Source organism: Acinonyx jubatus, chromosome C2 (assembly GCF_027475565.1).
Source record: "Acinonyx jubatus isolate Ajub_Pintada_27869175 chromosome C2, VMU_Ajub_asm_v1.0, whole genome shotgun sequence".
Lineage (NCBI taxonomy): Eukaryota > Metazoa > Chordata > Mammalia > Carnivora > Felidae > Acinonyx > Acinonyx jubatus.
In genome coordinates this window covers 108,388,932-108,414,354 of record NC_069384.1, presented here as the reverse complement: position 1 = coordinate 108,414,354, position 25,423 = coordinate 108,388,932, and the positions used below count along the sequence as shown (strand labels likewise).

The 25,423-nt window shown below is 34.2% G+C and overlaps 1 protein-coding gene and 1 long non-coding RNA gene across 4 annotated transcripts in view; one reads left to right on the top strand and one right to left on the bottom strand.

Moving 5' to 3' along the window:
- LOC106974863 (uncharacterized) overlaps positions 1–25,423 on the top strand; it is a 342,416-nt gene that overhangs the window by 50,105 nt on the left and 266,888 nt on the right. For 2 of the 3 annotated variants that reach the window (XR_008297916.1, XR_008297917.1), the window contains one exon: positions 15,010–15,166. The exons of the other annotated variant lie outside the window; for it this stretch is intronic. This is a non-coding gene — a long non-coding RNA (uncharacterized LOC106974863). The remainder of the gene's footprint in view (positions 1–15,009; positions 15,167–25,423) is intronic. 3 annotated transcript variants of the gene reach the window in all.
- GPR149 (G protein-coupled receptor 149) overlaps positions 1–25,423 on the bottom strand; it is a 68,403-nt gene that overhangs the window by 40,373 nt on the left and 2,607 nt on the right. Inside the window, exons 2-3 of the mRNA XM_015072143.3 lie at positions 25,141–25,333; positions 20,053–20,510 (exon numbers count right to left, since the gene is read on the bottom strand). Coding sequence (XP_014927629.3) covers positions 20,053–20,510; positions 25,141–25,333 — 651 coding nt within the window. The remainder of the gene's footprint in view (positions 1–20,052; positions 20,511–25,140; positions 25,334–25,423) is intronic.

The following is a 25,423-nucleotide window of genomic DNA, read 5'->3' as shown; positions in this document are numbered from 1 at the left end:
ATTGTGAACTGCTGAGTAAAGTGCAACATTCCAAAATGTGTATACTCTTATTGATTATAACTTGTGGGAAATATACTAATTTGGAATCTAATTTTCCTTTTGTTTTTCCTGATTATATCAGGAGAATTTCAAACAACTTCTCTGTCTCTTTCCAGTTTCTATTGCACTACAATTCTTTTTTTTTTTTAATGTTTATTTATTTTTGAGACAATGCGAGAGACAGAGTGCAAGCAGCGGAGGGGCAGACAGAGAGAGAGACAGAATCTGAAGCGGGCTCCAGGCTCTGAGCTGTCAGCCCAGAACCCGACACGGGGCTCGAACTCACAAACTGTGAGATCATGACCTGAGCCGAAGTTGGACGCTTAACTGACTGAGCCACTCAGGCACCCCCACACTACAATTCTTATTTCTGAATTTTCTGGGTTTCTAAATACTTGGATCTCCAACTATGCTTGTACCTGAGGACTCACTTAGGAATGACTTTCTGGCCGACCTTGGAAGCAACATTCAGAAAACATAGCTATTGTCCCCTCCCCAGCAAGGACTGTAGAGTTAACAGTCAAGAACAGGGTCAGGCGGGCCATCATCTCTTACTTACCATCCCCTGATTCTTTCACCCAACTCTGTTGACCTGACCTTGACTTCAATCCATGTGACCTGGAGGTTGACTATACTAGCACAGAACTATATCATTCATGGCACAGATGGAGGGGGAGCAGAATTCTTCCTGATGAATTGACCACTGTCTGGAAAAGCAGGATAGAATCACTATTAAGCTAAATACTTTAAAAATATAAACATGTATTTAAATAAAATAATAGAACCATTTGTCTTTACCAGGGCACTACCTGGTGAGTGAGAGTGAGAGTTAACACAGGAGAGGAAAAATAACAAATGGTTTCCTCAGAATTCCAAGAAAAGGTAACCACTTGTAGAAAAATCTGGGAGAAAGTGGTTGAGCCCCAGATCATGTATTCATTTATTCATCATTATGGAGTACTAAGTTCACAGCTGGTACCATACCAGACTCATACCAGAGACACAAATATTTAATCATAATCTAGTAAATATGGCAAATACATAATTACAAAAACACATGATTAAAGACAGAGTAGAGAGGGGTATTTAAAAAGGCACAGAGGAAAGAAAGAACAGTCACCTATGCCAGGGATAGAGTACATCCAGACTTGCTGAAGTTACCCGGGAAATGGTCCAACTCATTTTGAAAATGACCTTATCTCCTATGAGTTTTCCCTTCTAACAAGGGAAACAGTAGGTCTGCTGGGATCATTATATAGAAAAACAAATGTTTTGTAGATGTTTTAGTGCAGACTAAAGCCTCTCAGGTTTGGCTTGACACTAATCTTGGATTGGGAGTGGGTAGGATAGTTGTGAGTCCTGAGTCTCTCTGATCTCTTCTTTATAATAACCTGATTTTGGCAGTAATGGATGCAAGGATAAAACATGCATTTCAGCTATTTAAAGAAGCTTTAGAACAGCTCCATCCAATAGAATGTTTTGCAAAGACAGAAATGTTCTATGACTTCACACTCCATGAAGTAGCCACTGGACACAAGCCACTAGCCACATTTTGGGTGGAATCATTTTTAAATCTTATTTAATTTTAATTTAAATTTAAGTTTGGCCATATATGGCTAGTGGCTACTTTACTGTACAGTGCATCTTTATAGCATAGGAGACCTGGTTTCAGAAAACCTAGGTGGAATAGCCAATAGTAGGTTAACAAGTATGAGTTATCTTAAAATGCATTTGGAAGAAAGTTTTGGATACTATAAAGCTTAAGCTCAAATCTAAATGTTTTAAACATTCCAATTATATATTGGAATGCATTGACTAGCATTAACCAGTCAGCTGTTAGAGGCCTTAAGATAATTGTCTTCTAACTAGTATTCCAACTCCCCAATGATTAGATTCTGTCTACCAATTATCATTCAAACTGAATCCTCCCTTCTTGATTTGTAAAAAGAGTAATTGCTTTCTCGTAGATCCCAATTCTGAAATTCAGATCAGCAGGTCTGTAATTCTTATATGTGGAAAACTATAATGAGGAAGAAACTATAAAAACTGGAATAGTTTAGAAGGAAAAGTGAGTGCTGGGATACACACCTGATAGGAAGCTAAGATAGGCCTGAAGATACTGACCTAAAAAAGCAAATAAATAATACTCTTAAGAACTGACTTAATTCTTAGGATGTAAACAGAAAAGTAAGAAGGTAAATTTGTGGAAATATCTTTTAAATCAGGTTGTTTAGTAATTTATAGACCAAGACCCAAACCATCCATACCTAAAAAGTCATATACTTTTGTAAGTCATATAATTATAATTATATTTAATTATAAGTCATTTATAATTAATTATTTATTAATTATTATTAATAATATTTAATAATGTTAATTATTATAATTATTTATTTATTAATTATTATTTAATTATAAGTCATATAATTAAAGGTAATGTTTTTTAAGCCTTTATGTATACAGACCAAAGGAAAACAACAACAACAACAACAACAACAAAAACCAGATGTGGAAGAATAGGAAATCATTTAAAAGTAATTTATTGATAGGAAAAACACAGCCAGAATACTTATTTAATATTTGAAAGTTGTATATTTCTTGACTATAATTTCCCTGATTCCTTAGGCTCAGATAGGGGCAGGAACTATCAAAAATTATAAATATGCTAATGTGTGTGTATAGTTCTGAACCTAAATCTACATAGTGCTGAAGTGGTGTTTATTTATTTTGAGAGAGAGTACGCGTGCATGCATGCATGTGAGTGAGGGAGGGGCAGAGAGAGAGAGGGGGGAGAGAGAATCCCAAGCAGGCTCTACACTGTCACTGCAGAGCCCAACACAGGGCTCCATCTCACAAACCGTGAGATCATGACCTGAACTGACATCAAGACCAAGAGTTGGACACTTAACCAACTGAGCCACCCAGGTGTCCTTAACCTCCATTTTTATTTGGGAATCTTTGTTTAGTGTGAGATCAATATAACTATTGCCATTTTATAAGTGAGTTAACTTAGACACTAAGAAATAAAGTCAAGCAGCTAATTGTCAAGGAATAGTAGAGGTCACATGTTATTGGTTTATATATTAAGGAATTTATATTTTCAAGATATAAGGAAACAGTATTCTTAATTATATATATATATATGCACATATATATTCTGTGTGTATGTATATACATACATATATATACATATATATGTGTGTATATATATATATATATATTCTTTTGTGACTTTTACTATGATGGGAGGCTGAAAAGAATTGCTGTCTATAATGAGTTGATTTTCTTACTCCTCTTTTACTTGAAAGGCTCCCTAAATCTAAAACTTATTTCAACTCAGTATAGGAAATAACTATCTAAATTGAACATTATGTAATTTGATATGATGTTATATTCAGATGGTTTAAAAATCTAAATTCTGTCTGAAGGTGAATAAAATATCATGATTTTATAAACATAATTTCAAATAAAGCTTGATACTAATAAAATATTTTAGGAATATAAATATTAAGATCAGATTTTCATTATGTATGTAAGGACTTTGTAGGGGATAGAGATCCTTTCTTTCTTCCCCTTGCTTTTTAACCCTTTAGGTCTTCATCAATTATTTCCACCAGGCTGGTGTAGGGAAGGAGACAGGTTAAAAAAAAAAGAGAGAGAGAGAATGAATTCTTCTATCAGTTACTTCTTATTTCAAAGAAAAAAAAAAAAAATATATATATATATATATATATATATATTTATTTATTTTTTTTTTTTAAGGATCACTAAACATTGAACCAGAAGATACAGCCTTGAGTTTTACCTTATAATACTAGCCATGTAACTTAGGTGTTTGTATCTTTCCCACTGTTCGGTATGTCCATTGGGAATGGTGGGGGGAGGTGGAGAAATAAGTGTTTATGATTCAGACATTGCTTTTGAAATGGAAGCAAATTCAATCCCTGTTTTTTTGGAACGTTGAGAGTCAAGCTAGGAAGACCAAACACCTACGTCAATTCTGGGGTGAAGTGCCTGGTAAAGGATAGATTCATAAATGGTAAAACAGAGAAATAATGAAATTCTAAGAAGAGATAGAGTTAGAAACACTGATGCCAAGAAAGCAGTCTGGTTAGAAAGAATCTAGGACAGCAGGCTTAGAGAGACTAGGGCTCATGTGATCAGACACTGGGTGTTACTGCATGTGGTTTATGTTGAATGGAGTATGTCATTGGTATACTGGAACTGGCTTTTACTGACTCTAAAAATTTCAGCAATATTGAGATCCAGTTGTTAAAAAGTAAACTGTATAAACCTACAATAAACTATATTAAAAAGGAAGATTACTAATACCCAAAATTCACCACTTCCTATTTATTACATTTTTTAAAATTATACCTGCTCTTGAAATTGTCTGTGCCTGTTTTATATATTGGCAATACTGTAAAATGTGCTGCTGCACATTTCTCCCTAACTCTGCATTCAATGATCTTATCAGTGTTATCCTATGCAAATAACCATGGTGAGAGTATTTATACCATAGAAGTCAGCAATATGTAATCTAATGTCAAATCTAATATCTAATAGATATTTAGAATTAAAAGTATCTTGCATATTACATTGCACATTACATGTTACATTGTGAAGAACACAGAAAATAGAAAACTGATTCAATAAAAGTCACATATCATTGACTACAAAAGATAACATATGTATTTGTTGTTTCAATTTCATCTTACTCATTAATGTATGAGAGTTATAGCCAACCTTCATATCAGAACTGTATCTCTCATTTGCAACTATAGGGGTCTATGTGGAATTTACAATAAAGAGTAGTATCTATTTTAATATTATTCACACAAAGGTTTTTAAAGTGACACAATCATTTAGTGTAATAAATATCACCTTTATCCTTAGACTAGTCTTGGACTCCTTTCTCATTCTGGATAGGATCTCATTCTGGATCCTATCTTGAACCCCAGTCTCTCCTGGAATCTAACTCTCCATGTTGGAATCAAAATTCCTATAATTGTTTTCAGGGTTGTTGGCAGCTTTCCTCTGTCCCAAAGATATATGGTCCACTTGCCCAGGTAAGACTGTTAGAAGTATTTGAAAGCATGGCCTGAAGTATCTCTATGGCACTAATTGTAAAAAGTCCTTGTTCTTTGACAGACTGAGTTCTCTTTACTAGAGAGCAGCATTACCGACCATTACCAACACCTCAGTCACCTCCACACTTCGGCTTGAAACATAGTTGCTTTCACTGACAACCATTCATTTTGGAACAAATATTATTCTAAACAAAAGGATATGTAATGCCCTTTGTTTTAATCATGGATTATAATGTATTTTCACTCTAGCAGTGACTGGTCTCTTATGGAATGTGGCAGATGGAGCATGGGCTTTGGAAACAGGCAGACCAGAATTCAGTATTGCCTCTACCTCTGTACCCCTGTATCCTGTTCTATAATATAGGGAAATTATAAAACTGATATTGTGAAGATTAGATAATATATATCAAATACTTATTTCAGTGTATAATATGCCATAATAATAAATAAACACCATAATAATAAACACCATAATAATAAACACTATATTTGGTGCATAATAACCACACCATATTTGATACTATTATTTCATTTCATTCATTCATTCATTCATTCATTCATTCAGCAACTATTTATTGAATACACAGTAGCTTTCAGGCATTATGCTTGGTGCTGATGATAGATGAAATAATTAAGAAAATGAATACCCACCCTGTCATCACAAAGTTAATTCCTAACACAGGAAAGTTAAATAAATGAGTATTTAATAAGTAGAGGGTATAATATGAGTGTGTAACTGGAAATGTAAGAAAGGCTTCCCAGAGTATAAAATATTTAAATGGAGACCTGAAGGACAAGCAGGATTTAGCCATGTAAAATGGGAGGGAACACATCCAGGAAAAGATCTGTCAGACTCCAAAGACTGAACACTGAAGGTGTTTCTAAATAAATCAAAATGAACAAGGGGACTTGTTTACACAGTGTGCAGCAGACCTCTCTCTTTTGCCCTGTCTTGCTCTGCATTTTTAATCAACAGTTTGAATAAAAGTATGAAGGGTGACCTGCTAAATCCGTGGGTGATTCCAATTGTGGAATGATAGTGTAGATTCAGGTCTTAGAATCATCTGAAAGCATTTTTTGATAGCACTAGAAAAGGCTACCAAAAGTAATGGAAGAGTGGGCTGAGTAGAACAAGATGAAATTGAACAGAGAGACGATATAACTGGGTCCAAGCAATAGACTACAAATGTACCAAATGGCTAAGTGGCAGCATGAGCAAAAAGGGCATAAAAGTGTTAGCTGATATTAAACACAACAGCAGCACAATATGACTGCTAAATGAGTGAATTTGATCTTAAGATGCATTAAGAGAAGTACAGTTGACCCTTGAACAATATGGGTTTGAATCACACAGGTCTTACTTATATGCAGATTTTTAAAAATAAATATAGCACAGCACTGTAAATGTATTTTCTCTTCCTAATGATTTTCTTAATAGTATTTTATTTTCTCTAGCTTACTGTATTTTAAGAGTATAATATATAATACATATACAAAATTTGTGTTAATGGACTGTTTATGTTATTGGTAAGGCTTCTGGTCCATAGTAGGCTGTCAGTTAAGTTTTTGGAGATTCAAAAGTTATACATGGATTTTCAATTCTGGGTTAGTTTGGCTTCCCTAATCCTTGTATTGTTAAGGGTCAACTGTTTAGGTCATAGTGTAAAGGAGGAGAGACAACTTGAATATTCTGTTTGATTCTGGGTTTTGCATATTTAAAGGACTATAGGCTATTCTAAATGAATTTATGATAAGAACGGTTGAAGTAAGTAACAATATTTAGTTAGCATAATGAGAAAAGACAGAAACATGAAAAATTGGATAAGCATATTCCATTAGCTTAACAGCAAGGGAAAGAGGTAAGAGAATGATTCAGGAGGGATTCAAGAGGCAGAAGCAAGATGTGGTGAAAGGCCTTGGGCAATGGATGCTCATCAGAAATCATCTGGGCAAACTACTTATTTTTAACTTCTTTAAAATTGTGAAACATAACACACATTCAAGACACCATTAAGAATAACTATGCAGCTAAGAAACTATAATCACTCCCTAAGATGAGAAATAGAACATTTCCAGCACTCCAGGGGACCACATGTGTACTTTCTTGCATAATTTCTTTCTAAAGACAAACACTACTTAGACTTCTGTGATAATTACCTTCTGGTTCTTCTTTACAGTTTTACCATTTTGTATTGTCCCTGAATCATTTAATTCAGTTGTGTCTGATTTTAAGCTTTATTAAATACAGTCATAGAGTGTATTTGGTTACGTTTCTTTGATATACTTGCAAAACTCATTCACATTTTATGTAGCTTTAGTTTTTTTTTTTTTTAATTTCATTGTTTTTTTGATTATGGCTTGGACTAGATATCAAGAGCCTTGAAGCTTATATTACTTGTCTTCTTCTTTAAGGAAAGGAATACACAAATAAGATTTTTACTAATTTTATAAAAACATATGTCCATATTAACACATTGCTAGAGCCCCTCCCAGACTTGGAAGCGATCAGGCAAGTTTCTTTGGCTTAATGTATACACTTCTGCACATGGTATTCTTTGTAGAAATATTCAACAACTTATTTACCCATTATAACATTGATGGACTTTTGGTCTATTCCTAAATGTTGAGGCTATTGCAAACAGAGCTTCCGGAAACATAAACATGTTCTAGTGTAGCACTGTCCAATAGAACTGCAGTGATGGAAATGGTTTATATTTGTGTTGTCCGATACAGTAGCCACTAGCCATATTTGGATATTAAGCTCTGGAACCGTGAATAGTGCAACTGAGGAATTGACTTCTAAATAAAAAATTAAATAATTTAGATTTAAATAGATACATATGACTAGAGGCTACTGTATTAGACAGCGCAATTCTAGAGTGTATGCCTGAGTGGAATTGCTGGGATATGAGGCATCTACCTTTTGTAGATGCTGCCAGACTGTTTCTCATCAACCTTGGCATTGTCAGACTATTTACTTTTGGCTATTTTTGTGGGTGTACAGTGGTGTCTCATTGCTATTTTAATTGAGATTTCCAGATTATTAATGATGTGGCATACGTTTATATATCTGTATGGTTATTTTCATTTCCTCTTATGTGAAGTATGAGTTTAAATCTTTGGTCATATATGATTGGGTTGTCTGTTACTTCTCACTCACTTATTGATGTTCTTTATAAATTATATATTCTAAATGCAAGTTTTTTGTTGAGGATATATTTTGCAAATATCTACACACAGTTTTTAAAAGCATTGATACCCAAATCTTGCTGTAGACCAATTAAATCAGAATTTCTGTGGGTGGGATTGGGGTATTTTTAAAGTATCTCCAGGTGATATTAATCTTCCTGTGTGAGGGGAATGGATAGGATTTGGTATGAGAAATGATTTTCTAACTATCAAAATTATCACTCTAAAGCAGTTGGGATAGTTGCATATGTGGACTATCTCTGGAGTCAGATGGCCTGAGTTTACTCTCAGGCTCTGATAAACTTTTCTGTGCTTCAGTTTTCCCATCTGTTAAATTGGATAATAATGCCTACCAAATAGTCTTTGTGAATACTAAATAAGCAATTATATGTAAAGTGCTTAAAACCGTGTGACACATAGCACGTGCTCAATAAGTATTAGTTATCATCACCATTGTCTCATTATCATCATAATCATCATCATCAAAGATTAAATTACCTGCTTTATAAAGTATCGAGAGCCAGTATCTTCTTTAAGAAGAAAGCATCAGAAAGCTTTCACTAAGATCAGTAATTAGGCAAGGATGCCCTGTCTCCTCCACTATGCAAAATTGTTCGAGAATTATTGGCTAATACAACCAGACAAGAGAAATTAAAGAGAGGTATAAGAGGGGACCCTGGGTGGCTTAGTTGGTTAAGTGTTTGACTTTGGCTCAGATCATGATCTCGAGGTTTGTGGGGCCCGTGTTGGGCTCTGGGGTTGAGCTCTGTGCTGATAGGTTCGAGCCTGGAGCCTGCTTCAGATTCTGTGTCTCCCTCTCTCTGCCCCTCCCCTGCTTGTACTTTGTTTTTCTGTGTGTCTCAAAAATAAACAAAAAATTTAAAAACATTTAAAAGTGAGGTATAAGAATTGATAAAAAAGTAAAACTATCTCTATTTGATGATGATATGACAGCATGCCTAGAAAACCTTAAATAATGATAATCAATGATTTTCCTGAAACAATAAAATAATTCAGTAGTGTAGCAGAGATAATATTAACAGGCAGAAATCAATATCCTTAATATATACAAATAATAACCAGTTAGAGGACATAATGGTAGAAGAACCTCATTTACAATGAAAATAAGATTGAGTACTTTGGAATAAACTTAGCAAAAAGATATAACACTTGTAGGAAGAAAGCTTTAAAGTCTTTCAGGAGAAAGATAACAAGAGTAGATTAGAAAAAATGGAAAGACATTCCCTGTTCTCAGATAAGACAGCTAAATATTATAAAGATGTCAGTTCTCTCTGAACTAATTTATAAATTTAACACAATCCTGATGAAGCTTTTTTATGGAGTTAGACAAGTTGAAAGTAAATTTGATATGAAAAAGCAAACATTCAAGAATAGCAAGAAAACTACTGAAAAAAAAAAAAATACCGGCCAGGTGGGGGTGGGGGGAAATCAGCCCTCCCAGACATTAAAACTTGCTATAATATGGGGGGTGGGAGGAAGGGGAGGGGAGGTGATGGGCATTGAAGAGGGCATCTTTTGGGATGAGCACTGGGTGTTGTATGGAAACTAATTTGACAATAACTTTCATATATTAAAAAAAAAACTTGCTATAATAGTCTCTCTAATTAAGACAGTGAGATACTGGTGTATGAATAGATAGTGGAATAGAATAGAAAGCCCAGAAATAGACCCAAGTAGGTATGAAAATATAGTATAAGATAAAGATGATATTTCAAAACACTGTGGGTAATGGTGGACTTTTAAATAAATTATGCTTTTTTTTAAGGCAAGTCTTTTTTTTTCTTTAATTTTAAAAAATATTTATTTATTTTTGAGAGAGAGAGAGAGAGTGAGAGCGAGCACATGAGCAAGGAGGCAGAGGAGGAGACACGGAATCCAAAGCAAGCCAAGCAATCTGAGCTGTCAGCACAAGCCCATTGGGCTTGAACCCATGAACTATGAGATCATGACCTGAGCTGAAATTGGATGCTCAACTGATTGAGCCACCCAGGCACCCCAAATTATGCTTTTTAATAAATTATGGGAAGGGGCACCTGGATGGCTTAGACGGTTGAGCCTCCCATGGGGCTCTCTGCTGTCAGCACAGAGCCAGCTTCAGATCCTCTGTCCCCCTTTCTCTCTGCCGCTCCCCCACTCAGTTACATTCTCTCTCTCAAAAATAAATAGATATTTTTGAAAAATAAATGATGGGTAACTATTTAGAAAAAAAGACAAAATTGGGGTCCCTGGGTGGCTCAGTTGGTTAAGCATCAACTCTTGATTTCAGCTCAGGTCATGATCTCAGGGTTCCTGGGATCAAGCCCTGCCTCAGGCTCTGCACTGACAGGGTAGGGCCTACTTGGGATTCTCTCTCTCTCTCTCTCTCTCTGCCCTCCCCAGCTTGTGTACTCATGCTCCCTCTCTCTTTCAAAATAAATAAACATCTAAAAAAAAGACAAAAAACAAAATTATATTAATATCTTGACACCAAATACAAAAATAAATTCCAAATGGATCTGAGATCTAAATGTAAAAGTTGAAACCGTACAAGTACTAGAAGAAAACAAAGGTGAATTCCATTTTAAATTGTTTATCTGACTCAAAAAAATCCAGAGGCAATTAGGGGCACCTGTGTGGCTCAGTCAAGTGTCTGACTTTGGCTTAGGCCATGATCTCACGGTTCGTGAGTTTGAGCCTGGCATCGGGCTCTTTTCTGACATCTCAGAGCCTGGAGCTTGCTTCGGATTCTGTATCTCACTCCCTCTCTGTCCCTCCCCTGCTCACATGCTGTCTCTCTCTCTGTGTCTCTCAAAAATAAACATTAAAAAAAAGAACTCTTAAAAATCAAAGGATAAAGGGACAAAAACCTGATAGAAACATAAGGAAAGGATAAGAACAGACAATTTACAAAATATAAAAAGACAAAATGGCTCTTAAATGTGTGAAAAGTATTCAAACTCATTTATAATTACATAAATATAATTTAAAACAACTCTGAGATTGTATCCTATCAGACTGGCAAAATTTTATTTATTTTTAATTTAAAAATTTTTTTAATGTTTCCAGTTTTTATTTAAATTCTAGTTAGTTAACATATAGTGTAAAATTAATTTCAAGAGTAGAACTTAGTGATTCATCACTTACATATAATACCAGACTGGCAAAAATTTAAAAAGCATAATAATATATTATTACCGAGATTGTGAGGAAAAGAGGCCTCTGATGGGAATGCAGACTGGTATGACCCTTCTGGAAGAGAATTTGGCAATTCCTAACAAAACTATATTTTTGACACCCAAATCCTAATTCTAGGAATTTATTCTGAAGATACACCTCCAAAAATATGAAAATACATGTGCATAATGTTGTTTACTGCTATATTTTTTAATTGCAAAATATTAGAAACATCATAAGGCCCATGTAAGAGAGTGATTGAATTAACTGTGGTATAGCCACACTATGGATAATTATGCAGATATAAAAAGTGAAATCTCTATAAAGTGGTATGGAGTAACTTCTATGATATATTGTTAAGTGAAAAAAGTAAAGTACAAAAGAGTTATATGTAAGGAAGAAGGAGATATAAGAAGGTATGCATGTATCTGCTTATTTGTGCAAAAAGAAATACAGGGTAGTTAAACCAGAAACTATGAGATTGATTACTTACAGGGGATAGGTAGGTACAGGGTGGAAAGAATGGGAAAATGGGAATAGAGAAGAAGGAATGAGGGAGGAAAGCACATATTTTATGTAGTTCTGATTCTTGGAATCATAGTAATGTTTCACATACTCAAACATAAATAATCAAAATCAAAAATAAAGTGGGAGGAACTCATAATATAAAATGAAAGGAATGAAAATGAAAATAACCTAAGTCAATGGGGAAGATTGTATTTTGACTATAAACTGTAAGATTAAAGATGAAAAGAAGTGTATACAACCATTATATTCTAGTTAATACTTTTCTTTCCCCACAAGAGTATAGGTGTGCAATTGAGCAAATAAGTAAATATGTTTCTGGAGAATGAAAGTCAGTTTTCTCACTGTTAGAAAAAGAAGTAACAAGAAAAGGGAAAGGCATTAATGAATCTATGGTATTTGATTGGACTTGGAGGTATCAGTATAAGTGCATGGTTTTAAATGATTTATACAGAGAAACTGTTACAGAAATATTGATGTGTACACGAGTATACATATATCCATTTCCTAGATCTGTCCAATGATAGGGTCTAGAAGCAAGACACCCCAGCAGCAATGAGCATATGTAGCACCCAGATGTTGGTTTCTAAATACCATTGTCCAATAAAAGGAACCAGAACTCCTTGGAAAAATGCTTGATTCTAAGGATGCATCAGGGATAACAGAAGATGAGGCTGGAATTTCTTGTGCTGCTAGAAAATAAGGAAGTGTTAAAAAGATGAGGATAGCATGCTGGATGGATATAAGGCACCAACCTGAAAGAGCTTCCAATGGCCAAATATAGGACAACTGGAGTAGCAAAGTAAAGAATAGTAGTATGGCTTATAACCTACAGATTAAAATAGAATCTTTGAGCCCATACTGATATAAATAAATAAGCAAATGAAGGAGAAGAGATAGCTTTTTCTTTCAGGACAATTCCAATAATAAATATAGAAGGAATGATAGAAATAGAAAATTACCTTCATATAATTGTTGCAGGCAAGATTCATCAATTAATGCTGAAATTAGTGGGCAATAGTATGACATGAAACAATATTTGCCTGGTCTCAAAATATCTCCTTATAAGATATTATAAATTACAAATAAATTACATATAGATTACCAAGGGAAAATAGTAATTTTACATGGAGAAATCTGGAATGCATCACCTATATGAAATTGCCATCACAAGACGTATCAACACCATGTACTTCTTGATCTGATGCACTGGGAAGAGCAAACATCACTTCTGTAGTATTCTTGCCAAAAATGTGTAACTTCAACTTAATCAATGGAAAACATAACACAATTGAAGGACATTCCAGAAACAAAACAAACTGTCCAGTAGTTCACACATGTCAAAGTTGTATAAGACAAGGAAAGACTGAATAACTGTATTGGAAGCTGTAGATTGGAAGAGACTGAGTAGTCATAGCAACAGATGCGGTATGGGATCTGGGATTAGATTCTGGACCAAAAAGACAACATAAGCAGGATGACTGGCAAAATTGAAATAAGGTCTATAAATTAATTGTGAGTTTTCTGATAATTACGTTACTGTCACGTAACATATTAACATTAGTGGAAGCTGGATGAAGGATATAGAACTCTCTGTACTATTTTTGAAACTGTTTTGTAAGTCTAAAATTAGTTCACAATAAAAAGTTTAAAAAATGTAATGAATTTCCAGCCGTTTGAGTTCAAGTGAGGGATAACCACTCAGTAGGAGGTTGTAGAAGAGACTCAAGCCATACTCGGCAGTTCTAGTACATAGCCTTTTAAGGTCTCCTTAAATCACAAGGTGTTTTTAAGAATGTTAACAAAATTAGCTTAAAAGGTGAGTTATAGGAGTCCACACGAGCTTGGATCCGATGATAATCCCCCTGAGTTTGTAGAAAGTGAACAGTTAAACAGCTCAGTTTTACTTCATTTTAGCAAACGATACACGCTGTGCGGATTACAAAAATTTTATGACATATTTGAATTACTTTACGATGAAATTCCCTTAGCTTCAACTTTCAGTACTTTGAATGCTTGAGAACAAATTTGCATTCATGGATGAGTTTTCAGCCACACTCCAAATAGCCATTCTAAACTGTCCCAGATAATCTCAAAAAAGTGCTTGAACAATTTAAAGCAGGAAGAAATTAATTCTACTCTTATGCAGAGAAAATCAGATTCCAAAAGAGCACATGCAATGTGATCCTGTTTTTTTCAAAAGTAAAAATATATGCATGGGAAAGAGCCTGAAGTTTTATGTGATAAAATGTAAACAGTGGTTAACTTTGGGTGGTTGGAATTGGGTATTTTTTCTTTGCTTATCAGTAATTTCTAAATTTTCTACAATAATTATATTACTTTACAATGATAAAACAATAAAAGTTACAAACACTTTTGAAAAAATAAAGCAGTAGAGGTGCCTGGGTGGCTCAGTCAGTTGAGTGTCCCACATCAGCTCAGGTCATGATCCCCCCGTTTGTGGGTGTGAGCCCCATGTTGGACTTTGCACTGACCACGCGGAGCCTGCTTTGGATTCTCTTATCTCCCTGTCTCTCTGCCCCTATCCCGCTCACACTTTCTCTCTCAAAATAAATAAACATTAAAAAAAATATTTAAAAAGCAGTGTAACAGTTTTTTTTAGGTATCTGAACAGTGAGTGATGAACTAAACACTGTAACAAATGGATGTAGCTAAATATAAAATATCTATACTCCAGACAGTTATTTGCTGTAAGATGACTGTCTTGAGGCTACAAATAAGTGACAAATGATTTTTTCTCCTACAGTCACTTCAGTGAAAAATGTCACAAATTATTCAGAGAATAGGTTTAAGCATTTGCCAATATTAAGTTAACAATGTCATGGGAAACACTATTTTATTCCTGATTTAAATTTTTAATAGTTTATTTTTTAAAATGAAAAGAGAAGATACACTCTTTTTGGGGAGAGGTAAGAGATATGCATACAGGTAGCCCCCTCACTTATCCAGGCCTCACTTTCTGTGGTTTCAGTTACCCATAGTCCACTGTGGTCTAGAAGCAGATGATGTTGCTGATATATCATCGGAAGGTCGATGGTAGCCTAATGCTACATCACAGTGCCTGTCACTCACTTCACTTCATTTCATCATGTAGCATTTTATCATCTGATAGCATCACATGAAGAAGGGTGAGTACAGTACAATAAGATATTTTGAAATTGAGAGAGTGACCACATTCCCATAACTTTTATTACAGTATGTTAATGTAATTGTTCTATTTTTTGTTATTATTATTAATCTCTTACTGTGCGTAACTTATAAATTAAGCTGCATCACAGGTATGTTTATATAGGAAAAAAAACATAGTATATGTAGGGTTCAGTGCTATTTACATTTCAGGCATCCACGGGGAGTCTTGGAACATATCCCCCACAGATAATGGGACACTACTGTATTGGAGTATTTTCTTCTATTCTTATTTTACTTTATGAGGCATATATTAAGCGGAAAGGATTAATTTTGCCCTGTTTTTTAAACTAGTATTTATCTCCCAGTGATTAGATGCTAATGTGGTACTTCTTAAATTTTAATGTGCATTTGAATGAGCTGGGAGATTCTGATTGTATAGGTCTGGGATGGGCTTTTATTTTGCACTCCAGTCAGCTAGGGGTTTGTCAGAAATGCAGAATCTTGGAGCCCACCTCAGATTTACTAGTCACAGTCTACATTAAAAAAATTGTTTATGTTTATTTATTTTTAAGAGAGAGAGAGAGAGAGAGAGAGAGCAAGCAGGGGAGGGGCAGAGAGAGAGGGAGACACAGAATCTGAAGCAGGCTCCAGGCTCTGAGCTGTCAGCACAGAGCCCAACACAGGGCTCAAACCCATGAACTGTGAGATCATGACCTGAGCAGAAGTCAGACACTCAACCAAATGAGCCACCCAGGCACCCCCACAATCTACATTTTAACAAGACATCCATTTGACTTATTTGCACATTAAAATATGAGAAACTCATATGTGGAGTTTAACACAACAGATGAACATAGGGAAAGGGAAAGAGAAGTAAGATAAAAACAGAGAGAGAGAAACAGTAAGAAACTCTTAAATACAGAGAACAAACTGAAGGTTGCTGGAGGGCAGGTGGTAGGAGGATGGGTTCAGTGGGTGACAGGCATTAAGGAGGGCACTTTTCAGGATGAGCACTGGGTGTCATATGTAAGAGATGAATGATTGAGTTCTACTGCTGAATCCAAGACTACACTGTATGTTAACTAACTTGAATTTACATTAAAAGAATGAGAAGCTCTAATTTAAAGAACCCCAAATAATCTAGTTTGATTTCTGGTTTCTACAGTTTTTTATGAAAACTATTTAAAGAAGCAATAATGTTAAAAAGTTATAGAAACCATTGTTACCACTTCATTCTGTCAGCAGACACAACTTGGATTTTAAAACTATTTTTAGATAGTTAAAACATTTCACTTAAAATGAGAATAAAACTTCTTTAATGCTCAGATGACTTTAAAGTTAGTTCTTGTTTGTGTATACATCCTTCTGCTAAATGATTTGTGTAGCTCATTCAAATGTAGTCACTTCTCCCTGCTTGGTCTCTCATTTGAGAAAATTGTTTCAGAATCTGTTTTTCTATATTCTACTGGCTTAATGGAGGACCTTTCACCTTTCAGATGCTATGATGCTAGGATTATAAGAGGGATTAAGTGATATAGTTACAACATATCTTTGTTTCTGATTGATTATAATACACAAATGAGTTTCTAGAGCTTTAAGACAACACATTAAAAGAAAATGGAATTTATTGATGAACTTTGTATTAAAAGAGAAAATTAGAGTTAACACCCACAAGCCACCGAATTATTTTATAAGTCCAATTTTATTTATTCATAGATGGCAAAACTCTTAGGTTCTGAAAATCATTATTTCATTTGAAGAACAGTCACACCATATTAAAACTTTGTAACTGAAGAGCTCCAACATTTCTTTTTTTTTTAATTTTTTTAATGTTTATTTATTTTTGAGAGAGAGAGAGACAGAGAATGAGCAGGGGAAGGGCAGAGAGAGAGGGAGACACAGAATCCGAAACAGGCTCCAGGCTCTGAGCTGTCAGCACAGAGCCTGACGTGGGGCCTGAACTCACAAACCATGAGATCATGACCTGAGTTGAAGTCAGACGCTTAACTGACTGAGCCACCCAGGTGCCCCAGAGCTCTGACATTTCTAATTTTTATCTGAATATTTTAACAGTGGACTTCTTAGGATTCTACCTATTAGGGATCCAAAAAGGAGTGGTAATGTGGTTAACACTGAATTTCAGTCTTACTAGCACTTTCAACTCTGATAAATTTTATTGGATCACATTGAAACTCCCGAAGGCATTCTACTACCATCTTCTTTACACCTTAACGTTGATCTGATGCTTTCACTCCTGCCAGGATTTCAAACAAAATACACTGGGAATTTGTTTACTAACTTAAACTCTAATAAAAAATTAAGCAGCATGTATTGTCAAAATAAAGTAGGGCTCACTAAATATATTTTAAATCAAACCTGCGGGTTTTTTTTTTTAAGCTTAAGAATAAAGAAGACACACCATTGAATGTAGAACCATTAAACATGAACTAATAGATTCGGACTAAAAATGTCAAAGTACAACCACAGAAAATCAGAAGAGATAGTGTTTTTATAGACATATTGTAGTGTCTACTGCAGTTTAATGTATCATTTTAAGATACATAAGTTAACATTGCTTTCAGAGCAAAGAAGGTATTTGGAAGAAAAGGATAAAATGAAAGTGGTTTCTAAGTCATCATCTACTCCCATGAAATATCTGTGGTGAAGAATAGGTTAAGAGTAAAAACCTGTCTTTGGTCATGGAAGTGTTTTCATAAGCATTTCGTCCCTAAATATATTTTGGTTACATGTTAACCTTAAAGTTCAGAGGCAAATTTGCTAAAAGGCAAGACCTATCAATAACATCAGCCTATAATCCAAGGATTTCTTACTGTTGTTTGAAAATTTATGATAGTATTTCATTTAATTTCAATTAGTCTCTGAAAATATAAATTTTATCTTTCCTGAGTGTTCCCTTATTTTATCACTAATATTTTTTTTCACAACCATCATTTTAGATCAGTTTTTTTTTAACTACTTGCTCCTCAGAGATGTTAAAATATTAATACTTAAGCAAATCCTTATAGTTGAAAGGTATTGATTGGTATTTGATCTGGACTGATCCAAGTTTTGTGCTTTCTATATATCATTTTATTTATGATTTATAGAGGCTTGTGGATAAGCTGTGTTTCATTTTTCTCATAGGACAGTATATTATGTGTAAACAGTGTCTGATCCTTTCATAAGATTCTAGGGTAATTGATTATACTCTCCAGACTATAATCAAGACTTTTTAATGAGGGTTATAAGTTGTGATACTTTAGATGATAATTCCCAATGTTTTTGGCAAAATACATAAGAAAATGGAGTCATTTAAAGGAGTGTTGAGTGGGAAAAAAACAAGTGCCAGAAAATTAGGTACAGTATGACACCATCTTTAGAAAGCTCAAAATAAGCAAAACTAAATAATATATTATGTTAGAAATGCATTCATTTGTGATAAAATAATAAAACAAACAATGATGATTCAGGATAGCTGTAACTCCTAAGAGGTAAGCATGGGGATGGAATAAAGGAGTAACACACCAAGGTATTTGCAAGTTACTGGGATGCAAACACACATACACACAGGCACACACACACACATACAGACACTTCATCATGATATTACTTAACAATTTTTAAGTACAAGAAAACCAAGAGGTTTAGATTATTCGGGAACAAATTGATGATGAAACTGTAGGGATTTTCCTCTTAGCTGGGGTACCATTTTCTTCTAAAAATACTGAGCATTGTGTCCCTGTGGCCCGTCAATAGTATACTTTTCACTGTTATTTTTAATTTGTGGCAAATATTTAGTGATTTTTTTTGAAATACTTAATTACTAAATAATAGGAATAATTATTTTAATAATATATTTTGTATATTTTGTTTTATTATATAACTTACTTTTTCAACAGTGATATTAGAATAAGACTAGTAGTTTTAATTATCACTGAGAATAAAGGAAATCTCAGATTATTCTATCCATATTCATATTTGGTGTTATATGGTCATATTTTGACTAATGAATGCATTATTCCTTACACATATTTCTGGAATTATGTTTTTGTTTTGACAAGTGGAGTTTGATTTCCATTAAATCTTGTAGAAAAGCCTCTTCTTTCCAGTTAATCAGTAGTGTGGAAAGCACGGGCAGCTTTAATTAGCAGATATGAAAGTTTGGAATAAAGAACAATCTCATACCAACATTAGACTATAGTTTCAATAAAGTAAGAAGTATCCCTTATCGTTCTAGGCAGGCTAGAACCTAGGATAAAATGGAATAAAATTAAGGTGCAAATTCTTTTGGTTTATAAAACATTATAAAGCCATTCTTCTATCCTTAAAGGGATGGAACATTTAGCAGAGTTTGCAAAGGCTCCCTTCAGTATATTCTGGATTAGATCTTTTTTCCCTACTGGGTATTAGAGGGACTAGTTCTAGCAAGAAGAATAGGCAAACTGTCTAGTTTAGTTGCAGCAGGACTGCCCTCCTCACCACTAGCTGTATAAATATTTGCCTTTATGTCAAGAAGAAAACTGACCTTGAGCACTTTTTGTGGGGGAGAGGGAAAAGGAAAACTTCCAGGTTAACTAATTTGAAACAAGTTCTGAGAGTCTAGTCTGAATTTAGACAGATTACTTGAGGTTAAACTATAAAGCTCTACCCTTCTCAAAGAGCCTGTTTAGCTCTGTCAATGCCAAAACATACAGATTTTGAATAAAATGTAAAACTTAAAATTTTAAATCCCTCAAAAGAACACCTTGAAATAAAATTTAATATTATGGAAATTAATCAAAGCAAGTGAAATTGAATGAAATAAGCAACTGATCTTTTTTTTTCCCCATGCCTATCATATTTGGCCTCACTTTTTATTTCACAGAAAGAACAACCTTTACTGTACCTGACGAGGGGTTCTTTCTGATTTACTCCTACACCATTCCCAGTCTGAAAGGTCTGGTTTCTGACTCTCCTCATGAGAAAGTCTTCTTTCTGGCCCTTCCAAAAAGGTGGTTTCTTCATAGTTTGTATCACCTCCTGTTTCTTCAGAAATCAGTGGATCAACACCCTTTCCACTGTGGCAATCCTGTTTAGCCTCCATAATATCAGTATTTGTGCATTTGTTGATCCCTTTTAGTACAGAACTGTCCCGAGAGGGTGTGGTGCTGATTTCCACTTTTATGGCATTAAAGATATTATGAGTGTCTCTCTGAAAGTCTTTTGTAGTTTTGCATTCAGAATTCATGAGATTGTGATAGGATGTAGAATTTTCATCATCATCATAGTAATCTTCACGTGCTATTTTATAAATCCCATAACTCCTTTGGAATGACAGATTGAATTCAAAGCCTCTCCTCTTGGCTAAGTAAAAACAAAAACAAAGTTCCATGGTTAAGAAGGTAGGTATAAACAATTGGATATACATAGGGAATAAAAATAGGAAAGTGCATTCAAATTGATTATTATGATTTTAAAAACTATCTTCATTACCTGTCAATTATGTATGAAAGTAATTACACCTTATAAATTCAAGGTATCTAATTACTCTGGGCCTAACTTTTCTCACTTGTGCAGTGAGAGGCTTGTTTAAAGTACATACAATTCCAAGAACCCTGCAGTCTTTAAAGCAGTTTAATGAACAAAAATGTAACCATAAATTCGAAAACTCTCACATATATGCAGTTTTAGTTTTAGCTTTTTTAATCTATCAGTTATCCATACATTACTTTATATGGGGATAAAATATATTTCTAAATTTTATTTTGCTAGAAATTATTAAGAGGGCCTTAATATTACATGAGTTATTCATCTGACAACATCAGCAACAGATATGACTGCATTAAATATTTTCATGTATTCCAATCCTGACATTTATATGTTTATATATGCATACATTAAAAATTAGAAAATGCTGCAACACAGTTTTTAAACTTTTTAAATGAACATATATTTCTGATACAAATACATTTGGAATGAATTATAAAAAATAGTGAATAGATTCATATTTTTGTGATCTAAAGCACTTTGCAACGTGTCTCTAAACCTGGTTAATTACAAAATGAATTTAATAAGAATGCATAAAAGTTTATGGTTTAAACCAAGAGAAATGTAAGAGTATCTTAATATATTACTACTGGTTGGTGGATATGGTATGAAGTGTTAGTAGAAAAGTGAGAATGTGGCAGAAAGTGATACAATTTTTATGTGTGAATGTCATTAAATACTAGATCATTACTTTATGTATTAAGAATGAAGTCACATCAGGATAGTAGACAAAATGCAATTTAATGTTTTGGTATTCATCTTTCAAAACATGGCTCATTTCAAAGTATTTCTACTTGGATAAATCAGTATCATATACCAGACATTTAGCTATCCTTGGTGGAAAGGTCTATGAAGTTATAAATTTTCTGTGGGAACAACAAATAAAATTTGATTCATTTTACAATAAATCCTAGTGCCATTCATATGCTGATTCTATTACCAAAATTTTTCCCATAACTGAAGATTTACAAGGCTATTCTGCTGACTGAAAATAGAATTTATAGGTATCATTCATTATTTGAGACAAAACATTCATTGTTTGAGCCAGAACACAAACAAGAATTTCTATCCAAAGAAAATACAAAGTAGAAACATATATTAATATTTTATATCCTGTCTTATGTATAGTTCTACTTACTTTTTCTAGTAATATAGTTCAGTGAAATTAAATTAGGATTTTTAACTTAGTTCAACAGTGTGAAAGTGGAGGAACTAAAAGGATATTTTAATTATTGATGGGTTTCCATTTTCTCTCAAAAAAGATACAAAGTGACAAATTGTGAACTCCAGGACAGTAAGCAAACAAAAACTCATAAATCCCATTTTATCATATAACACAATAAAACTGATATCTGTGGCTATATATCTGATTAGCTGTATATTATAATTATGAAATGTGTAGAGAAAAAATGAGTAATGTTTTTGAAGGAGTGTGCAGACTGTCAATGGAGAATCTGCCTCCAGGTCATGAAGAGGCAGTCTGAGGTAGGCTATGAGAAGGAAGAGTGATTGTGATTTACACCATGGAGAAACAGAGAACTCCAGGGCTAATTTATGCCCACAGGTCATGTCATTTAACACAGCAACAACACTGCATAATAAAAGGCTTATGAGTTCTATTTTACAGTTGAAAAAACTGAGGCTGGTAGAGGAGACCTACCTAAGACCTACCTACCTGGTAAAGAGATTTGAATTTAAAGTCAGCTGATTCCAGAATTTGAATTACTAACCTTTATGTGAAATTGCTTTACTGCTAATTAGACCCATGAGAGAACCTAAGGTAAATTCTGACTGAGGTAATGAATGGAGATAATAGGTTATAACAATATAACAGTTGACAACAGTTTAATAACAGAAACTTAAAGATCATCAGAATACAGTCAGGATCTTTTGAAGTTTATGCTCTCTATACTTACAAAAAGTGTGTGTGTGTGTGTGTGTGTGTGTGTGTGTGTGTGTGTGTGTGTAATGTTGTATTTGTTCTGAAAAGCTAAGCCCTGGATGAAACATGAATTAGCTTTAGTCTTTTGCCTTTAGTCACACCTTGCTAATTGCAATTTCAAACATTATTAGTTAATTATATCAGCTTATAAAAATAAATAATTCTCCAGAGTAATATGGCACTTAGCAGATATTTTGATTTTGCTTACAATAAAAGTTGAAAATCTGGTTTTACAGAAAATATTTTAACTGTTTATTTAATTAAAAAAGAAAACATCATCTCATGCAAAGAAAAGAGTCTGAAAGCCATATCCAGTCCATATGTCTGCCACCTGAGACCTCTTTGTTAAAATCATCTTTGTTTTTTTTAACACTTTTGTTTTGAGACACTAGTAATACAGGTTATTGTTGGAAACAAGAGAGAATTGTTAATCTGCAAATTATTTCCCATTACTGACATTCATTTTTGATTGCATGTCTCTCCACTTGCATTCATGAAGGCTGAGATAGAGAATGATGTTTACATCTGCAAAATGAACTTATATCAATATGAGTTAGGAAGCGTCCTTGCTTTTTGAGTTCACTGATGAAGAATGTAAAAAGGGGAATCTTAGTTTGTTAAGGAGAAAAAGCCTAACTGTAAAACTGGAGCCATACTCCCAAAGAATCAAGGCACTTGATTAGGCACTTGCCTACCTGAGGAAGAGTATCTTTGGGGTTTGAAAATTCTGTTCTTGTATCATCCTAGCAACAGGAAAGTATATGATGGGTTCTCAGACAATGAAATTACATCATTCTTGTTCTCAGAGTTTCCCTACAGCAGAATCTGGGATCATAAAGAGAATGGAGCCATTTGGACTACAAGCATTTGAAACTAATGTTTCTCACAGTGTTTGATTTTTGAAGTCATGCCTCTTTTTATAAGCCTACAATATTTCAGGGAGTTTTTCCCTGAAAATTTAAATACAAAGAAAAACGATGGTAATTTTAGAGGAAAAATATTATTTTGATCTTGAAAAGTGTGGTTTTAATTTCCAGCGTGAGAAATTAATGTGATTGTTGATTCTTCCAGCCTGCCATAGTCTCTTGTAATCTTACGCAGTACAAGAGAGAATACTTCCTAGACCATTTGCAGTGATAGGTCTGTTGCATTGCTTTGTTTTCAGCTGTGATATGGGTGTCCTTTACTTCTTAAAGATGACGGCCCTACATCACTTTACTAAGACTTTTCATTTTCTCTGGCATTCAACTTTTATTATCTCTCTCATAACCTTAAATACTATAAAACAATGCTGGCTCATTAATTTAGTGGCAAAAGGTTAACATTTGATAGAATGCTAGAACTCCCAGTCTTATAAATGAATTTTATATATGTTCTTGGTGGCTCAGAGTATTTATTATTAATTTTCTGTGTCACCGTTGCTCTGGATAGTAATCTCCGGAAGCACAGAATTGTTATAGAAGTTCCATGGTTATTTTGTTTTAAAGACATAGATAAATTTGGCATCTATTAACAATAAAACTTTATGGCATCCTTAAAAGTAAAGAAATCCTCTCATCATTTGAAAAATACCTAGACATAATACATTTTAAATGTCATCAATACAGGGAAAATGACCAGTTCATGGTTAATTAATGTTTATAAAATAACACTGTTGTAGAATTGATTGTAGAATATATTTTAATATTCTCCAGTTTTGTTTTTTTTTTTTTACCTCTGAAATAGTCTGAGATGAACTCTTTTTACTTACTTTTTTTTCCGTTAAAGTTTTTTCTACACGGACAAACTCTGCCACCCTTGTCCCTTCTTGACCTGAGAGTTTTTTGTGTTTTCTGAAAACAGAGGCATATACTTCAAATTCGTGGGGTTTTTTTTAAGATTTTATTTTTAAGTAATCTCTACACCCCATGTGGGGCTCAATCTCAAAACTGATTTCAAGAGTCACATGCTCTCCTGACTGAACCAGACAGGAGCCCCTTAAATTTTGTTTTCAGGCACGCTACTCTGAAAACTTCTTAAAACCCCGTAAGAATGAATACAAGAAGCAAAATAATAAAAGTACTTTTCTTTCCTGTTCCATTACATAATAATGGACTATAATATAATGTCTTTTTAAACTCTTCAAAGAGTTAATCTCTTTTCAGATACAGGTTTCTCATATGTAGACTTGGGAAGGGAATTTATTTTCTACTCTGGTCTAAGAACTACAGTGGATATAACATCAAAGGGCCTTTTAGACTTCATGCTGTGTTGAATGAATTCTGTCTGTACCTTTCTTCCCTAAAATAATTATTCAATGTACAAACACGCCACAGAGTTGTTTTAAACTGGCTCCTTTAAAACTTATCCCAACACTGTGCTAAGAATTGTTTCACATTATAATTTCCTCTCTTTATTTACATTTATGCTTGGAGTCGTCATTCCCTACTCAGGCAACTTCTCAATGGACCACTTTTCTGTGTTTGTATGCTTATTGCCCCCAACCCCACACTGTCAAGGACTTACTTTTTTCCCCATCAGATGCCACTGTATATGCGTTCTGCTTACAGTTGATGATGCAGCCACAGGGCAGATGGGTCCAGCGTTTGGACAAGACAAACACTGGGGTTACAGTGGTGGCCAGCAGGGTTAGTAGAAAGCTGAGTGTCTCGAAGGGAGGGCTCTGAAACCCTACCACGTGCTGGACCATCATGTGGATCTGCAAAGGCAAAGAACTTCAGACCTATCCCAGGATACAATTTTCAACTTTGCCAGGCCTTTCCGCCAAGCAGGCTGCCCCAGCACCCTT